Source organism: Calcarisporiella thermophila (assembly GCF_041956535.1).
Source record: "Calcarisporiella thermophila strain CBS 279.70 unplaced genomic scaffold VTP21scaffold_26, whole genome shotgun sequence".
Classification (NCBI taxonomy): domain Eukaryota; kingdom Fungi; phylum Calcarisporiellomycota; class Calcarisporiellomycetes; order Calcarisporiellales; family Calcarisporiellaceae; genus Calcarisporiella; species Calcarisporiella thermophila.
Window position 1 is genome coordinate 125,759 of NW_027192216.1, and position 17,153 is coordinate 142,911.

The window sequence follows — 17,153 nt, forward strand, 5'->3', positions numbered from 1 at the left end:
TTTCTTTTCCTATCAGCCGACTTTTTTTTCCCCTCCCCCACTTACCCTTTGTATTTATTTTTGGGTATTTTTATCAGTAGAATTGTGTGTTTCCTTTAATTACTAGTGTTTTTTTATCCATTGACGAAAAATATAAATGGTCCAGTTGAAAACTCAATTGAAGCAGGAGAGAGAAGCTCAATGAGGAGAAAAAAAATAGAGAATTCAACCAAGATAAATCTAGCATCATACTTCATACCTAGTCATCCCACTCATCCTCGGCCACTCCCTCCATGTCGTCCTGCGGCAGGCGTTCATCCTCGTCCTCTTTGGAGAGAGCAAACAAGTTATCGAGCATGTTCTGCTTTCGTTGATCATCGGTGACGGCGGTCTGAAACTCGGAGGGCGAATGCACCTTCCTCATCCCCGCCGTCAGGCCAACTTGCGGAGCCTGCGACAACGGAGTCATGTCCTCTGGTCTCAGATCGATTTTTCTCCGCTCCGCCTTTTCTCCCGCAGACCAAGCCTCAGCTGAGAGCGTAGGATGCTCCACATCGAGCGTGGGCGGGTAGAGATCGTCCTGGAAATATTCGGCTCGCTGCCGGGGTACATGCATCCCCACCACCTCGACTCTATTCTTTGTCAGCCTGAACAACTTCGCCAACTCTACCTTTCTAACGTCGCAACATCGCTTGGGAAGCAAGACCATTCCCTGTTGGAGGGATCCCGACTCAAAGGATGGCAAGCGCTCAAGCTTCGGCTGAGACGCGTCATCATAGTGTATGTTGATTGCGTGGATGCTTGAGTCTCCGCGACCCACCAGATAAAGAATCCTGCAGTCAGCATCGTAGTGCGGCACTAGCGCGCCTGGTGATACGTCCAAAGCTTTGCGGTCGGCTGGACCTTTTGACACATCCTCGCCATAGACAAGGACTTCCCGCTGTGATCCAAGGCCGAAGCCGACGCTCGCCAAGTATTCGGTCTCTCCTAGCCAAACGATCCGGCATGGCCGCCTGGAGTCGTGCAAAGGGCCTTGACTCGCGATACTTCGTGTGACCACGTCAATGACTCGCAGTTTGCGATCGTGACAGGCCACGGCAATCTTGGAGCCGTCAGTATTCCACGTGCAGCTAAAAATCTATTTACCAGAATAACAATATTAGTATTCTCCATTTTCGAAAAGCCTAATGCTCCACATACCCCGCCACCCAGTCCATCAATTTCAAACAGCCTTTCCCGCTTCGCCAGATCCCAGACCTGCACCGCATCGCCCGAAGCCGTCAGAAATATGTCTTTCGCCACCGGATTGAAAATCAAGTTGTTCACTCGCTTCTTATCTGGCACTATCAGAGAGGAGTTTTTTTTTTAGAATAATGAAAGTTGAAGGAAACCAAGTGTTAGCAAAACATGGAGCTGAGCTAATGGACTCACCGGCAATACTCCCCCATGGTTCCAGGACATCTTCCTCAAGACCATTTTCCGGGATTTTCCAGATATTGATTCGTGCATTGTCTGAGATCGTTAATAGTACATCATGTTCAAATGGATCGAACTTGAAATCGGTCACCGAACTCTGACATACCACGGCGGGCAAGCGGGTTGGTAGGCGACCTGGCTTGGCAACATCGATGATTCCAACCCGCCCACCGGACCCTGAAAGCGCCACGGCGATAAATCGAGGGTTAGCTTGGATGAGATCACATTCGGCACCTTTGGAGACATCCAGGTCCCGGAGATCGTCAAAGAACTGGCTCGGGTGATATGGCTTTCCGGTGAGGTATTTATATAGAGAGGTGCGGGCGGTTGCAAGTCGAGTGGCGGCGGCCGAACGCTGTTGGATTTGGGAGGGAGCAGGAGTAGATTCAGATTCTAGTTGACCAACCTTTTCACCCGATGGGGTGATTTGTCGTGGAGAATCGCCGCTTATTGTTAAGGATGTTGTCTTCTGCTCAAGCGACGAATGGGGATGCGATTCAGGCAAGGGGGAGGGTGCCGCAGCAGAAGCTGCTGTGGTCGAAGTAGCCACATCCTTTTTCGCGCGCTCGGCTGGATCCAAGGAGATTTTGGCAACCTCCTTTGTCTCGCCCGCTAGCCATTCTGCAGCCGTTAATGCGGGTTCACTCCCCTTTGTCCACGGATAAAGCTCGTGGTGGAAGTCGAGGTAATTTCTCCGCGGAACCTGGAAGGATACTGGAATGATGGCCTGAGGGGTGACGACGAGAAGACGAGCAATCTCAACATGCATCACGTCCAATGCTTGTTTGGGTACCAGCGCCGCCCCGGAGATCTGGGAGTTGGTGCCAGTCAAATTCTCGGTAAAGTGGGGCGCCGTAGCTGACACCTCTACCGACCGCATTGTTGTGTCCCCCTAGTATATATTCGATTTCCGCTTGTTTTTAGCGACTGCAGATAAAACCATGGCAATATTGCAAAGCTTACCCTGCCTGCTAGATAGACAATCTTTGTATCCTCATCCACTAGTGGCATTAAAATACCCGTTGATGCATCCATGAGCGTCTTCTTCAGAGGCTTGGACAGACTCCGCACATCCCAAAGCGCGTACTCCCTCTCACGCATCTATACGCCTTACACGCTTAATCCTACGCTCAATGAAGTAAATTAACACTTTGCCTTACCTTACTGAACCCGGTGGTAAGCACAAGATCTGTATTTCCTATCCATGCCACCCGACTCGATTTGATACCCTCATGGTGCTTGCTTGACTAAACAAGTGAAACAGATGCATAAACCGCGTTCAAAATTTTCACATTCAACTAGCCTACCCCCACCATCGCCGGGCTGCCCTCTTGCCGCGGATCCCAGACTCGCAAAAATCCGTCCCTGCACGTGGTTCCAATAACAGAACCATCACCTCGCCATGATACCGCGTGGATCGCATTTTCATGGGCCATTTCATAGAGGTGGCCTTCGCCTGCCTTTGTGCTGTCCCATATACGCACTTCTTTTCCATGTGCAGTGGCGATTATGGAGGTGACCGTGGGATGCCACCTCACAATGTCCGTTTTATTTCTTTGGCCTGCGTTCCACTCGGTCACTAGGTCGAACTCGTTGCTAGTCGAGGAGGGTCTCCAGATTTTGACACCACCATCCTCTCCGGCGCTGGAGAGAAGCGAGTCAAAGCAACTGAACTCCCAGTCGGTGATGGCGCCATGCGCATGCAGGAGAGTGGGATCTGGATATTTTCCTGGTTTGTGTAGGGGGAGAATGGCGAGCGTTCCACCTGCTATCAGTTCAAATGCCAATGAAGATATAAATTTGAGCAAAAAAGACCAGCGATCGAATAGAGTACAAACTATTTCCCCATCGCGCTGCGATCCATTCTTGGTTTACGGCGAGGCCATTCGATGCATCTGACGGAGAGGCGCCGAGAGATAAGTCCTGGTACCAAAGCTGTTGGCCATGGTGAAGTTCAATGGGAAAAAGTAATAGAACAATGTTAAAAAATCAACGCCTAACAGACGAGAGAATTTCCGCGGGATCACTAACCTCTCGTTTGGAAGGTGCGCCGACTGCATGTCTATACTTACTTGTCTGCTCTAATTTCTTTTTGAACATCTTATGATTCAACCGTCTCCAGCTTTAAAAGTCTCTTCCAACGCGTATCTGATTGGGGAAATCCCATTAAAATTGAATGTAGATTTTTTTTTTGAATTTTCTATTTCGACACGGCCAAGAAATCTTTACTATTCTTTTCGCACCAAGGGAAAAAAAACAATCTATGTATATATTGTGTCCGTATATGATGTAAACAATTGGATGTAAAGGAAAAAGTAAGGGGAAGGGGGGAAGGGGGGAAGGGGGGAAGGGGGGAAGGTCGGAGACTTCTCTATAGTCAAAGATGATCCCATCCTCTAGAAGAGCTAATATAATGTAAAAAATAATATTCCACTGTAACGGCAAGGTAAAAAAAAAATGCTCAGAATTTCCATTCTCACAAGACCGCAAATAGTCTCCCTCTATTCATCATTCATCTCCTGCCGCCTCTTCATTAATATAGCGGCCAGATCCTTTGCTGCCCCTCCTGAAGTCGAAGGCGCTCCCCCAGGGCGAGGCGGTATCACAGGCCTTGGAGCAATGGCTGGCTTTGCGCCAACATTGGGTCGTGGTGCAGGCGCAGGTGCAGGCTTAGGAACTCCTCCTCCAATCGAGGTCGGTCGGGCGGCAGGCTTCGGAACTCCTGGGCGTGGACCAGGAACTGGACTACTCCCGGAGGAAGAGGGCTTTACTGGGATTGAGGGGCGAGCCGCGGGAGTAACGATGTTGCTTGCAGCTCCACCGTTAGACTGCGTCCCGGCCTTCCTCGCCTCGAGTTCAGCTTTCCATGGGGGAAGCGACGTTGCACCCCCTCCCATTCCTGGGAATACAGGCACTGCCACTTGGGTACTCGCCGCGGATATCTCCTCCGAGTGGTGCGCAGGTGCACTAGACGCTACAGTAGGGGGGGGGCGGCGGAGGCGGCGGTGGAATGCTTCGTCTGGATGCAGCCGGCTTGGGTTTTGGTCTCTCGTACTCAACCAAATAATTGCTTGGTACCCAACCCTCTTTCCCATCCAATTTACCCAGCCACCATCCATTATCGTCTTTTTCAACCACCTCGACGATGTCGTCCTTCTTGAGGGACAGTTCCCCAGACTCCTGCGACATAAAGTCGTAGATTGCCTTGTAGGTTGGAAGCTGCGGCTCCGACGGGGGCGGCGGGGGTGGTGGTGGAGGCGGCGGGGGCGGCACAGCTTTGTTTTGGGGGGGAACTCGGGGAGCCGGAGTTGTCGCGGGGATCTGAGCCGGGGCAGGAGGAGGCGGCGGGGGGGCGGGGACACTGTTGGCAGAGGTAACGGGCGCGCGGTTGGACGCCACTGGGATATTCTGAGGGCGAGGTCGGCTAGCCGTTGAATTGGAAGGCCCGCCTTTTTTGAGCAGTTTCCCAGAAGTGATAGGGCGAGGAGTGACCTGCTTGCGTTTACAAGGGGGGAACGATGCTAAAGTAATGCAAATACAAAACCATTCAGCCGTTAGCCTATACTAAATCTACATCCAAGTGATGCATTCAACATACCACTGTTAGCAGGTTCTCCTGTTGCAACCTGAATAATATGACTCTTGTAGGTGGCCTCTTTGGCCGCCTCATTCTTTTGGAATTTAAGGGTGGCCTTTTTATCCTTCTTCTTCACATATTCGATTGTCTCCGCGACATTGACTGTCACGCGATTCCCGGTTCGCTGCAGCAGGTGCACGATCCACTCTGTCTTGTACAAACAGGTGCATACCACATCAATGTCGAGGGGGTTGGGGGAGTTTATATGCAACACAATCCAGTCGTCGCGTAGGGTGGACACGCTCACAGACTGCACCAGATTAAGCGGAACTGTGCGCTCGAGCGTCATTGTAAGCAGTTTACGCTCGACGGTCGAGGCGACGATGTAGATGTTGTGGTCGGTCATCACCAAACTTCTCGGGCTCGGCTTGCTGGAGCGCATTGCCCTAGGAACTAGGAGCTCTATCCGCGCAGAGAATACGACGGTTTCGTTTGGTTTCAAATTGCATGCCTCGCGGAGCATGTCCCCAGCACCTCCTTTGTTTGCCACGCCGAGATAGTCGCCTACGAAACGGCGCATGCTCAGCAATGAAAAGCGACGGCGCTCTTTGCGACCAGCGAGAACCTGGTGTCCATAATCACGTAACTGTAAGTAACGAATCTGGTCCTTATTCTGTCGCCATGCTCGCTGGATTCGCACAGCACATTCATTGCGGTAGGCAAGATAATTACGCCAGGCTCGTTGAATACGAATTGCCATGTTATGCCAATACCGATCGCGCAAATGTTCCAAAGCCCAAAGCTGAAAGTAATGGGAATGAAAGGGAAAAGATCATTCAATAAAGCTATACTTTAGCCAACAAAATAAACGAATTGATAGTCACCGTCTCTGGATGTCGGATGAATGCTTTGGTTACGCCCATCTGCCACTCTTCTTTGGCGATATTGCAGTCCTTCAATATTGCCTCCACGCCAGATTTTGCGTCACCCTGCCAGATGTATTCTCCAGCATAGGAAGTCCTTTTCGAGAGGAGATAGAACCTGAAAACAGGAGTCGAGGTTAATGGTAAATGAGGTGTTATATATGATCCCTTTAAGGAGTGCATAAAAGATTTTCAGAAGATGCAGTTTACCTTTCGATAAATTTCTCGAACGTCTGCCGAGATGCAAATCCCGCTCTACGGACACGGATATTTTCGCACAACCCCAGGTATTTGATTTGATGCAACACCATCTGCTGATCATACTCTGACGGGCTTTTATTCCCATTGGGCTTGATGGTCCGAATGTAGGAGGGATGGCATTGCATCAACTTCGTGACCAACGCATTCGCCGACAATTTGATCTTGTCGCTCGCAGTGGGGGGCCGTTTCTTCGAATCACGATCCACACGATCTGGGAACAGCGTACCAATGAAAGAATTGTTGCTTGTACTAATAAGATCGAGCAAGTCCTTGAGAAGTTGATCCTTGTTCTTATCCGTCATGCCGGCAATATTGTAGAGCACATCCCCTGCATAATGCTTTACAAGAAACTTGGAGCCTCGGGATTCAAAGTGCGGGTGCGATGAGAGGAATCCGAGTCGCTGCACAAACGAGTTGTCGGCGGCAGACGAGTCCGCATGGGCTGTAGCGCATGCGTCATTCATAGCTGCAAAAATTCCAGGCGGACGTTTTTCCTCAATCAAGTCGCACACAATCTTATTGTTGAAGAAATCGATTGGCGTCCATTTGATCTTCTCACGCACATACTCCTCCTGTTCAGACTTGAGTGTGAGCTCGATGAAGATCTGCTGGAGCTTTTCATTCACATAGTTGATACAGAGCTGCTCAAAGCTGTTTTCGTCGAAAATCTCAAACCCATAAATATCAAGCACACCAATGACATAGGATGAACGGCTGCGCTCACGAAGGGAAGAGTTGATGCGATCCACAATCCACTCGAAGAGATTATTGTAAATAGCTTTGGCCAAAGCATCGCGCACTGCTGTTGCCTGGACAGGATTGAGCGGAACATCATAAATTGAACCACGGCGGCCTCCACGCTGCGTTTCCATTACACGGATTGTTAGTGCTTTTTTCAAAGCGGCAGGGTCGACTTCCATCAAGTATGCAATGAAATTATTCACTATCCCATGAAAAAAAAAAAATCGATGTTAGCTCAAACTGGTTGGTAATAGGGTTCCTCAAACTAAGACCTACCATCCTCATCCATGATAACTGCATAACCATCATCTCCCTCGGCAAACGTGACATTCCCTAGCCATAAAATAATCGAAAGCATTCTGAAGATTTCATCCTGCTCCTGTTTGGAAAGTCCTATAATGTTCATTGCGTTCTAATTGTATGGAAATTAGGTTGATTCGACCGTTTCAAGAAACAAAACTTCTTAATGGCTGCTTCATACCAAAGTTTCTTTAAAATCATTAACGTCATCAATCCCCGGGACCTCCAAGCATCCACTTTTGCTAGTGTACAGGTAACTCTCAGGCCCTTGAATACCATATTGCTCTAATGGGAAAATAACAAGATTACCAAAGAGTGTGTACAAATCCATATGGATAATTATTTACCTTGGTATTCCGGAGGAGCGCTCTTACATAATTGATAAAATATATGGAAATTGCGCTCGTTATCAATTTGACCTACAACACGGTTCTGCAGCCATGTTTAAATACCCATAAAGGAAACAGGGTGAAATCTATTTATACACACCTTTTCAAGGAGATAATTAGTAATATTGGCTCCGACTGGTTCTCCTTGTTCGTTGAATTGGATTTCAAGATATTTTCCCTGCAGAGGAATACAATGATAAGAAAAGATGCACAGCATATCAATGGAAATCATGTATTACATGTCGACTTGAATTGTTATTCCTCAGTGTTTTAGCGCATCCGAAACTCTCGAGGAGTGGATTAGTTGCCAAGACCATGTCTTTGATCTCCTGGATAGACGAGTCTTTGGCACCACTTACTGTGGCAATATATTGCATGATCTACACAAGGTAAAAAAACCGAAAAAACTAAGGTTTGACTCCTGTTTAATTCCTGAGATATCAATCCAGAATGCTTACTCGTTTTGCAGCCTCTGACAGGATCACGAAACATAGAATTATTAGCAACCCATCAACTAATATTACAGACATAGCATAGCCTACCTGTCTTTCCAGCACCAGATTCTCCACTGATAATAATACATTGATTCTCTTTATAACTATTCATGTGGTAATAAGCAGATTCTGCAATAGCATACACATGAGGAGGCATCTGCAAAGTAAATGATAAGTTGCACACTTTTTGGTTCATTTTACACTCTAACGGCGAAGAAAATTACCTCAAGCAAGTTTTTCCCCTGGTAACTCCGCAAAATCTCGTCTTTATACAATCCAAGATCTCGGAATGGATTTACACTAATAAGCACATGCCCAATATATGTCTATCATCCCATAATTCGTGTGAGACAGAGCTTCACCCATTATTTAAAATCTAAACGCACATAGATGTCACCATTCTCAAACCGCTTCTTCAAATTGTCGTTGATCTGCTCGTTATTTACTTTGCTCAACAGGGTCATATCCGCCACCCCAACCTGCTTCTTCTTGAAGCCTTCGCGCCAGTCTGCCTTAGCCGGACGTGAGGCTTTTTTGACCTCGCGTTCTTTTTGCTTTTTCTCCTTTTTAGCCTAGAAAAATACATCAAATTTCACGCAAATCAGGAATTATGGCCCTACATGCTCGAAGTGCATTGAATTACCATATAAAATCCAAGCTATCAGATTAATGATGAGACTACAGATGAAGCAAAAAATTTGACGAGCTTTTTCTATTTTTTATTCAGTGGAGAGGGGGTGGCGGGGTTTGAATGCCACGCCTTTGCAATTTGATCGAATTTTCGTTTATTTCACTATTGCTTGCTCCTTCTCTGCCAAAAGCTACAAGACTTTGATAGGATCCCAGCAGAATTTGCGCGGATACTTCGCGGAAAGAGAGTCGATCACCTCCATCTCCTAAAGCAGTAAGTAGATGGGTCAAGCTTCCTAATACCGCCACTAATGTTAGCATTCCGCTTACGTCCTCCGTCAATTGAAAGCCAAACACGTCAGCGTTCTCTCGAACCCTCTCTTCGCTCGTACTCTTTGGGATGATGCCATAGCCGTGCTGAACCGCCCAACGTAGCAAGATTTGCGCCGGCGTTTTCTCGTGCCACGCAGCGATTTTGTAAATTTGCGGCAGAACAATTCCATCTTCCCTGACCAGATGCCCCTCTCCTAGACTGGAGTATGCCTGCACTTGGATTCCGCGTTCTCTGCACAGGTTAATCAGCGGGAGATCATGGTAGAGTGGATGGATCTCAAATTGACAAGCTGCGGGCGGAATCTCACAGTGCGAGAGGAGCTGATTCAAATGCTCCACAGTGTAGTTGCTTACGCCAATGGCACGCAGTTTCCCTTGCTTGTAGAGCTGCTCGAGGGCACGCCAGCTTTCGCGGCGATTTTCGGCATTTCGCGGGTCCTCTGGCTTGAGGCCTTGCGTTCTAGCATAAGGAGGGCTGTGAGAAGACCAATCCTCTAGAAAATAGTCGCATGTCTGTATGCTTACCCCGGCCAGTGAATATAATACAAATCGATGTATTCTACACCGAAATTTTGAAGTGATTTCTCAACGGCTAGAGTGGAATCAACCATCACTTTTAGCCATTAGATCCCATATCATAATAAAGAATTGGCTCACCTCTAGTACAGGCATCATATCCCTGATCTTTGGGCGCGAGCTTGCTCGCAATAAATACATCCTCCCGTTTCAAGTTGAGAGCGGGATCGGCGAAGAGTTCGCGAAGAACTTCGCCTATCGACGCCTCATTACCATAGCCAGTAGCCGAATCTAACAATTAAAGGTAAGAATTCATCAATAGGAGTTAACAACACGAATATGCATAATAAAAAACCTATAAGGCGGTAGCCAGATTCAATAGCTGCTCGCACCACACTTTTAATTTGCTGTGGATCCTTCATGCGGTAAGTGCCGACTAAACAAATCAGGAATGGAATAAGAGGTGTAAATAAACGCTTACAATTCCTCCATATATCTATTTACGGCCAAGAACAGGCATGGACCGCCCGCAATTCAAGGTCAACTTAGCAAGAGACTGGACCGTCATCCCAGAAAACTTTTCTATCGCAGTGTTATTTCAACACCCAATATGCCCGCGAGTGGCAAAGCTGCTTTATACCAGACATATTCATCTCCTGACAATGTAGTGGCTTGTCATTGCCATAAAAGGAGAGGCGCTTTGCCTAACTACAGCTAATTTCGACGTCATTTTCATCTGAAAAATGGAGATTACGATCAAAAAAGAAATGCAACGCCATTCATTAGAAGAGTATATAAAAGGCAGCAGAAATCTTATTCCACTCGATAGTTTCCAACGCTCAGATACCTTAGAAATTATCAGTAAAAACAAGCAATTTCAAAAATGTCTGACAACGCTAACCGCCAACAGAACGAGCCTACTAAGACTGGATCCACCTTTCAAAGCACAATTGGAAAAGTAAAAGAGAAGGCCGGCAATCTGTTCGGAAATTCGGAGCTCTCTCAGAAAGGTACAGCCGAGCAGGAACATGCGGCTGCCCAGCACCGAGAAGCTGATGTTCATCAGCAAAAACGCGAGGAAGAAGAACGGCCGTCTCGGACGTCTGCGAACTATAACACTGCCGTTGGGATGGCAAAGGAGGAATTTGGACAGTTATCGGGCAGCAAGGAGACCGCCCATGAAGGCGCGCAACAACGTCGCGAAGGCCAAGTTGAGCACGAACGAAAGCGCCAAGAGGATTGGATGGAGGGTGCAAAAGAACATGCCAAAGGCACCATCCAGTCTGGGGTGAATCGCACGATTGGTGATGACGAAGCTCAGGCACAAGCGCAACAAAGGAAAGAGGCAGGTCGAGAGCAGATGCAGGTCAATCAATAATTGTGCTGTCATATCCTGCCCATTCCTATTCCATACTTGCACAGCCCATTGACCTATTCATTCATTGTTATACTCTACATATGCATTTTTCAAATCTTTTATTTACCCCTCCTCCCCTCTTATTGTATACTTCTATCTGAATAAATTAGTGATGATTATCCTATACAGTTTTCGATTTAGATTTAGGAAAACTGTTTACTTATGGGTCCGTTGGTATATATTCGAAATTAGCCTATAAACAACCAATTTTGTTTAAAATGTTACCAGATTTGGTTCTATGAAATATATCCCACGCAGGTCTCCATTATTTTTATGCCTTCACTTCCTCCCTTTCGCAATATAGCTGACTCCATTTTTTAACTTTATACCATTTTAATATTTGATAAGTTTGAAACAGAGTATTATGCACTATTCCGCTTTAAAGATATTGTCTTCTTAGTATTCTTCTTTTTTCTTTCGCTGACTAATACTGTGCTTTATCCAAACTACAATCTGAAAGTGGAATATTGATTATAACTCTGTAGCTCAGAATATTTGTTGCACTGGTCTCAGGAACCCTGTTAGATCCAAAATATCAGGTATGCTACCGATAATATGGACATAAATAGAAAATTAATTTATTAGATTTTCCACATTTTGTACTTTTTCTCTGGTGCAGTTGTGTTTGGAGCGGTACATATCACCAAACTAATTTGACAATGGCACGTTAAATGATATTAAAGCGCAAAGTTAGTGACGCTAATTATTTTTCAATTCATTTCACTTCATAGAGTGAACTTATTGTGTTGCATCTCTGTTTTGCGCCTTCTCATTTATAGTTTGAATACTTGCATGCCATAAAATCTTATAAAAATATATTCGTGGATTGGGAAAAATTCATGTACACTCATCTATATTTTTTATGTATTATAATTACAATTATTTTTAATTCTACTTAAATTTTATCCATACTGCCCCTTATGTATCCTCTTTGCGGCTGTATGTGAAGCCAGTTATTGTGGTAGTTAGAAAAGAGGGATTTTTTTCTATTCTGAAATGCAGTTCTGAATAGAAAAGTCAAGAGGTTGAAGACCAAATAGAGAGATATATTTTGAAATGCAATAAAATATTAATTCATGAATTTGAGTAGACACTGAGAGCAAATAAAAGTATAAATGGAAAGGAGCATTGAGGTGAAAAAAAAAAGATATCTTTAACTTTATTAAAAGTTCGAGGCTCAGAATGATTACAATGAAAAACTAACGCATTTTTCATTGTAATCTCTCATCTGAGGAGCTGACAAAGCATAGAGATTTATGTGCTTGTCCTTATTGCATCAAAAGTACTCAAAGCAACTTTCAATCTAATCCAATTTCATCCTTGACCTAAAAACTATACAGTATGCTTGAAATCTGTATAGCTCTAATTAACCTTAGGGAAGATTGGAAATCTCGTATTCTAATCTTTAGGTTGTGTTTTAATTCTGGTAGGTGAACTCTCTTGGTCAAACGAGCTTATCTAGATTTTCTCAGCTGCAGTTAGACAGTAATTTTGAACCTAGAGTGAAAAAAAAAAGAAATCTAACTTAGAAGAAATGCTGAAAAAATGAATAGCTCTGTTTTAATATTGAGACTAACTTACTCACAAATATCGGGTGGAGATCACCATGCTTATGAAATTATCGGCATTTCTAAAGAAAGGGAGTGTGCATATTGGGTTCAAGAGTGCCATAACTAGTAATTCTGTAGATGGGTCGGACACCAATATGGCGAGTAGACACCTGTGCAAAGGTATAAAATGTCTCTCCAAAGGAAGCATGTATGATAAATTAATATCTTTATATAAACAAATCTTTATTTTCATTCATCCCACGATTAACTAAATGAAATCAATATTTAACATTATAATTGCGTCAATATTGGCCTTGTGCGTAATGGCAGCTGTTGAGGTCAATGAAGATTCCGCGTTGCAATCGCCTGAAGCAGCTACAATGGTCAGATGTTCAAATCATGACGGTACTGTTTTAAGTGCTTGTCGAAAATGTTGCAACACATTCTGCGAGAGTGGGAATCCACGAAAACACTGCAGGCAGTGCTGCGAATGGAATGGCTCTGGATGTAATGAACGGCTTGGATGTCGCCGTAACTGAACAAGATTGTTTATGATATGGGCACGATTTTGATATATACCTATTTATTATATCTGTGTCGATTATAGTCTTAAAACCCTTCCCATTCGTTCAAAAAGATAAATACATCTAATAAATATAATAAGAGATGGCTCTTTATAATTTTTTATACAATTATATTAAATAGAATATATGATTATCAGTGCATAAAAGCATATACAAAAATATTTAATTTACATATTGCAAAGATCATGAAATTGCGCACGTGGGCGAAGTATCAGCGCGATGACGAAAAGATAATTGAAGACCCAAACTCATAACATGCTATCATGAATAAAAGCATCGCATAAGCGTCGGTTTACGTCGTGAACGTGCCAATACGTAAATCACTTACCCTGCATGAAGCCCCTTTTCTAAAATCGGATCACCTTCGGTCAGTAAGCAAAAAACGAACTGTAGGCTTTACATTTTTGAGTTTGATCAAGCTGTTAGTAGAACAACAAATAGCATTTTTGGACCCAAATTTTCACGCAAAAACATAGAGTGGTGAAAAATGGGATGCTTGCCTTAAATGAGGCGAGGGAGGTGTGAACACCCATACGCGAATAACACTGCCCAACTACTACTTGTTTTGACATGCCGGTGCTCTTTCAACTACTTCCAAGACCGAACTTGCTGTCAAAAATTAAACCGCTGGTAGCAATATTGGAATTTGCTTTGAGAAACTAAAGAAGTACGGGGTTTGTCTGTATAATTGCAGCTGGTTAATGCTGCTAAGTACGAACAAGAAATCCAGCCACATGGAGAAGTACAACTTTACTAATTTTTAAGCGTCTGCAGAAGTTCCTGTGTGGTTGTTCTATTTTGGTATTTGGCACGAATTAAATTGCCTGCTAAAAATTTCTGAAAATAATTCTCAAATCAGCTGCGCCCAGAGGTATACATAGTACTCAGATCCGGACAATGCTATCCAACCCTCATCTCATCTTTTCTATTCATTCTTTCGTTCTTTAAAAATCCGCCTGGCACATCATAAGAAAAATGAAAGCGCTCATCTTGGTTGGAGGTAGGTTGTAAATCCAAATGCCATATAATTAGCCGATCTAGAATATGTTTGACGCGCATCATTAGGATTCGGGACGCGTCTTCGTCCATTAACGCTCACTTACCCAAAACCTTTGGTTGAATTCTGTAATAAGGTACATCTATTCTAAAGCATCTAAGAGAATGATGATATAACCTATTGTAATTCCAGCCCATGATACTCCATCAAATCGAGGGATTGGTTAAGGCAGGAGTTAGCGACATTGTATTAGCTGTGAATTACCGACCTGAAATCATGGTTTCGGTGCTCAAAAAATACGAGGAGAAGTACAATATTAGCATTACCTTTTCCGTTGAGACAGAACCCCTCGGAACTGGTAATCATGACTTTTATTCCGTCTCGAATTCTTCTCCATTTTTCACATCCCATTTTCTGTTAGCTGGACCACTTGCCCTTGCGCGAGAAATCCTCGGCAAAGATGAGTCTCCCTTCTTTGTTCTTAATTCGGATATCATTTGCGACTATCCCTTTGAGCAACTGCGCGATTTCCACGTTTCTCATGGGTGTGAAGGCACGATCGTCGTCACTAAAGTCGAAGAGCCAAGCAAGTATGGAGTCATCGTGAACAAAACTGACTCCACCTTTATTGAGCGTTTCGTCGAGAAGCCCCAGGAGTTCATTAGCAATAAGATTAATGCGGGCATCTACATCTTTAACCCTGCCATTTTAGATCGAATTGAGGTGATTGGAGTGCATCCCTTCTTCTTCTGAGTTTTGTAAGATTTCGTAACACATCCAATCCAACCTAGGTCAAGCCGACTTCAATCGAGAAAGAAATTTTCCCTCGGATGGCAACTGACGGCCAGCTACATACCTTTGATCTGGAGGGATTTTGGATGGATGTTGGCCAGCCCAAAGACTTCCTCACAGGCACATGTCTATACCTGTCGCATCTGTCAAAACGTCAGCCGCATTTACTCGCTCCAGCGAGTTCTGGCCTGGCCTATGGCGGCAACGTACTAGTACATCCGTCTGCAAAAATCGGAAAGGATTGTAGGATTGGTCCAAACGTGGTTATTGGCCCCGATGTCGTTGTGGGCGATGGTGTGAGATTGCAGCGCTGTGTGCTGATGAAAGGGTCAATTGTTAAGGATTACGCCTGGATTAAATCATCCATTGTTGGTTGGCATTCGACAGTGGGTCGTTGGGTAAGCTTGGCCTATTCTTAACTTCACTAAGGTGCACAGTGGCTAAAATGTACCATTTTCTTAACTCTACTAGGCACGACTGGAGGGCGTGTCTGTATTGGGTGACGATGTTACCATTCAGGACGAGGTGTATGTAAACGGTGGCTCCATCCTTCCTCACAAATCCATTTCCTCCAATATCACTGAGCCACAGATTATCATGTAAAAAAAAAAGGAAAACGAAAAAGTTAGTTCTTTGAAAATTCTTCTATATCTTGTTTGCTTTGTTTTTAATAAATAATGCTTATTTTTGCCAACTTGAATTACCTTGTTCTTTGAGAGGCCAACTTTAATACTCTTTTGTAGGATACCTATGTTTATTTCATATTATATTTGGCTGAATACACGAAAAATCGAAATGTTTTTTTTTCGCCTTGGGGCGAATATTTTACGTCCACTTGATATTACTTGCTTGTTACGAGACCATCGATAGCCATTGACCCGTGAAAAAATCTGGCAGACTCTCGTGGGCGGAAATAAGTTCGATTTTTTTTCTTATTTTCTTTTCTAAAAATTTTTTCCTCTAAAGACGCGAGAACTTGCGTCATGTGTCTTATTAGAAATGTATTATACCTGTATGAGAGGTTTCCGAACAAGCTTATTAAGTACAAGCAAATATGAGATAGAGCTTAAAGAGTTCCGTGATTGGAAGGAATTCGAGTCGTGTTTGCTATGTCGAGCAGAAGGTGTGTAGGGACAATCTTGTCCCCGATCACGAATCCTTCTTCGACGATGTTGTGAATGTCGACGTCTTTTTTAAATTGGATCGCAATCTCCACGATGTCGCGTCGGGGGTTCTCATCGACAGCGATGATTGCGTCACCAAATTTGTTTGCGACAGCGGCGAAACTGTCTTCGCGATTAGCGATTCCGGTGAAGTTAAAAAATGATAGCGTCCTTCACCGAGTACGCCCTTTTGATCGGCGGGTCAAGTGAAAGGCGGTGTTGATGGTTTATTCCACGTTGAAGGGCTCGAGAGTAATTCATTTTCCTTAGGGAAGGACAATCGAATTCGAGTCGTGTTTTCATGCACGAAAATTTGCAAAAATTCGGGAATATAGAGTTTAATTACTCTTAAATTTTTGTTACGTGGATTTTGGGGTATACCGTGAAGATTAGTACGTAAAGAAACAAATGGAAGGTTTTCTTATAAAGAAGAAAATAAGACAATAAATTTCAAGACTATTACTCAATATTAAAAAAAAACTAATCCGCCTCGCAGTTCACTCACGCTTGAATCTCTCCTTATATAATAAAACTAAACTAAATAGAACGAACTGAATAAGCAAACTGGTTAAACAAATTAATTTAACAAAACAGAACAAACTTGAATAAAATTATCAAAGTGCTAGTAATTTGCCGAAAGGTTATTAAAGTAACATAAAATTAATTGTGCATAAAGCTAAAGAAGAAAAGAGGTTTATTTTTTTAACTTGTGGCGCAGTTATGACTGTCTGTATGAAATATCGACATTCCCGTAATGTTTTTGTTAGAATCTGCGTAGTACATGCGAGGATAGTTAAGATAATTACTGGTTTATTAAACAAGAATACTATCTGGAACTTAGGATGTTTCCTTTACTATAGCGGGAGTTCTGTTCAATATATACTAAAAGAATTCCATTACAACGATTACTTAATAATGCTCCGATAATGCTCCGAAATAGCAGGGCTTGAGGGATTACGTGGCTTGGCTTGGTTGTCCTACTGCAGATATCTCGATACGATTCCAACATTTTAAGATTTCTCGAATGTCTC

The 17,153-nt window shown here is 44.0% G+C and overlaps 6 protein-coding genes across 6 annotated transcripts; 2 read left to right on the top strand and 4 right to left on the bottom strand.

The window, feature by feature from the left end:
• Positions 1–238: 238 nt before the first annotated feature.
• On the bottom strand, positions 239–3,555 carry VTP21DRAFT_6234 (uncharacterized protein; the record flags this gene model as incomplete). Its single annotated transcript, XM_069396842.1, has 8 exons — positions 239–1,117; positions 1,180–1,322; positions 1,411–2,347; positions 2,419–2,556; positions 2,616–2,702; positions 2,763–3,223; positions 3,294–3,390; positions 3,487–3,555. 8 exons carry the CDS (start codon positions 3,553–3,555, stop codon positions 239–241), a joined length of 2,811 nt encoding a protein of 936 aa, XP_069247119.1.
• Positions 3,556–3,956: 401 nt separating this feature from the next.
• On the bottom strand, positions 3,957–8,786 carry VTP21DRAFT_6235 (uncharacterized protein; the record flags this gene model as incomplete). Its single annotated transcript, XM_069396843.1, has 15 exons — positions 3,957–4,474; positions 4,560–4,976; positions 5,054–5,834; positions 5,917–6,073; positions 6,166–7,159; positions 7,234–7,369; positions 7,439–7,542; positions 7,605–7,689; positions 7,747–7,824; positions 7,886–8,026; positions 8,105–8,118; positions 8,189–8,297; positions 8,365–8,466; positions 8,527–8,712; positions 8,784–8,786. The coding sequence occupies 15 exons, from the start codon at positions 8,784–8,786 to the stop codon at positions 3,957–3,959; spliced, it is 3,825 nt and encodes a 1,274-aa protein (XP_069247120.1).
• A 175-nt stretch (positions 8,787–8,961) lies between these two features.
• Positions 8,962–10,187, bottom strand: VTP21DRAFT_6236 (uncharacterized protein; the record flags this gene model as incomplete). Its single annotated transcript, XM_069396844.1, has 6 exons — positions 8,962–9,036; positions 9,101–9,563; positions 9,629–9,695; positions 9,761–9,910; positions 9,975–10,055; positions 10,124–10,187. The coding sequence occupies 6 exons, from the start codon at positions 10,185–10,187 to the stop codon at positions 8,962–8,964; spliced, it is 900 nt and encodes a 299-aa protein (XP_069247121.1).
• A 315-nt stretch (positions 10,188–10,502) lies between these two features.
• Positions 10,503–10,997, top strand: VTP21DRAFT_6237 (uncharacterized protein; the record flags this gene model as incomplete). Its single annotated transcript, XM_069396845.1, has 1 exon — positions 10,503–10,997. One exon carries the CDS (start codon positions 10,503–10,505, stop codon positions 10,995–10,997), a length of 495 nt encoding a protein of 164 aa, XP_069247122.1.
• Positions 10,998–14,145: 3,148 nt separating this feature from the next.
• VTP21DRAFT_6238 (uncharacterized protein) lies at positions 14,146–15,562 on the top strand (the record flags this gene model as incomplete). Its single annotated transcript, XM_069396846.1, has 6 exons — positions 14,146–14,170; positions 14,236–14,303; positions 14,360–14,525; positions 14,589–14,890; positions 14,959–15,357; positions 15,431–15,562. 6 exons carry the CDS (start codon positions 14,146–14,148, stop codon positions 15,560–15,562), a joined length of 1,092 nt encoding a protein of 363 aa, XP_069247123.1.
• Positions 15,563–16,025: 463 nt separating this feature from the next.
• VTP21DRAFT_6239 (uncharacterized protein) lies at positions 16,026–16,383 on the bottom strand (the record flags this gene model as incomplete). Its single annotated transcript, XM_069396847.1, has 2 exons — positions 16,026–16,245; positions 16,307–16,383. The coding sequence occupies 2 exons, from the start codon at positions 16,381–16,383 to the stop codon at positions 16,026–16,028; spliced, it is 297 nt and encodes a 98-aa protein (XP_069247124.1).
• Positions 16,384–17,153: the final 770 nt, after the last annotated feature.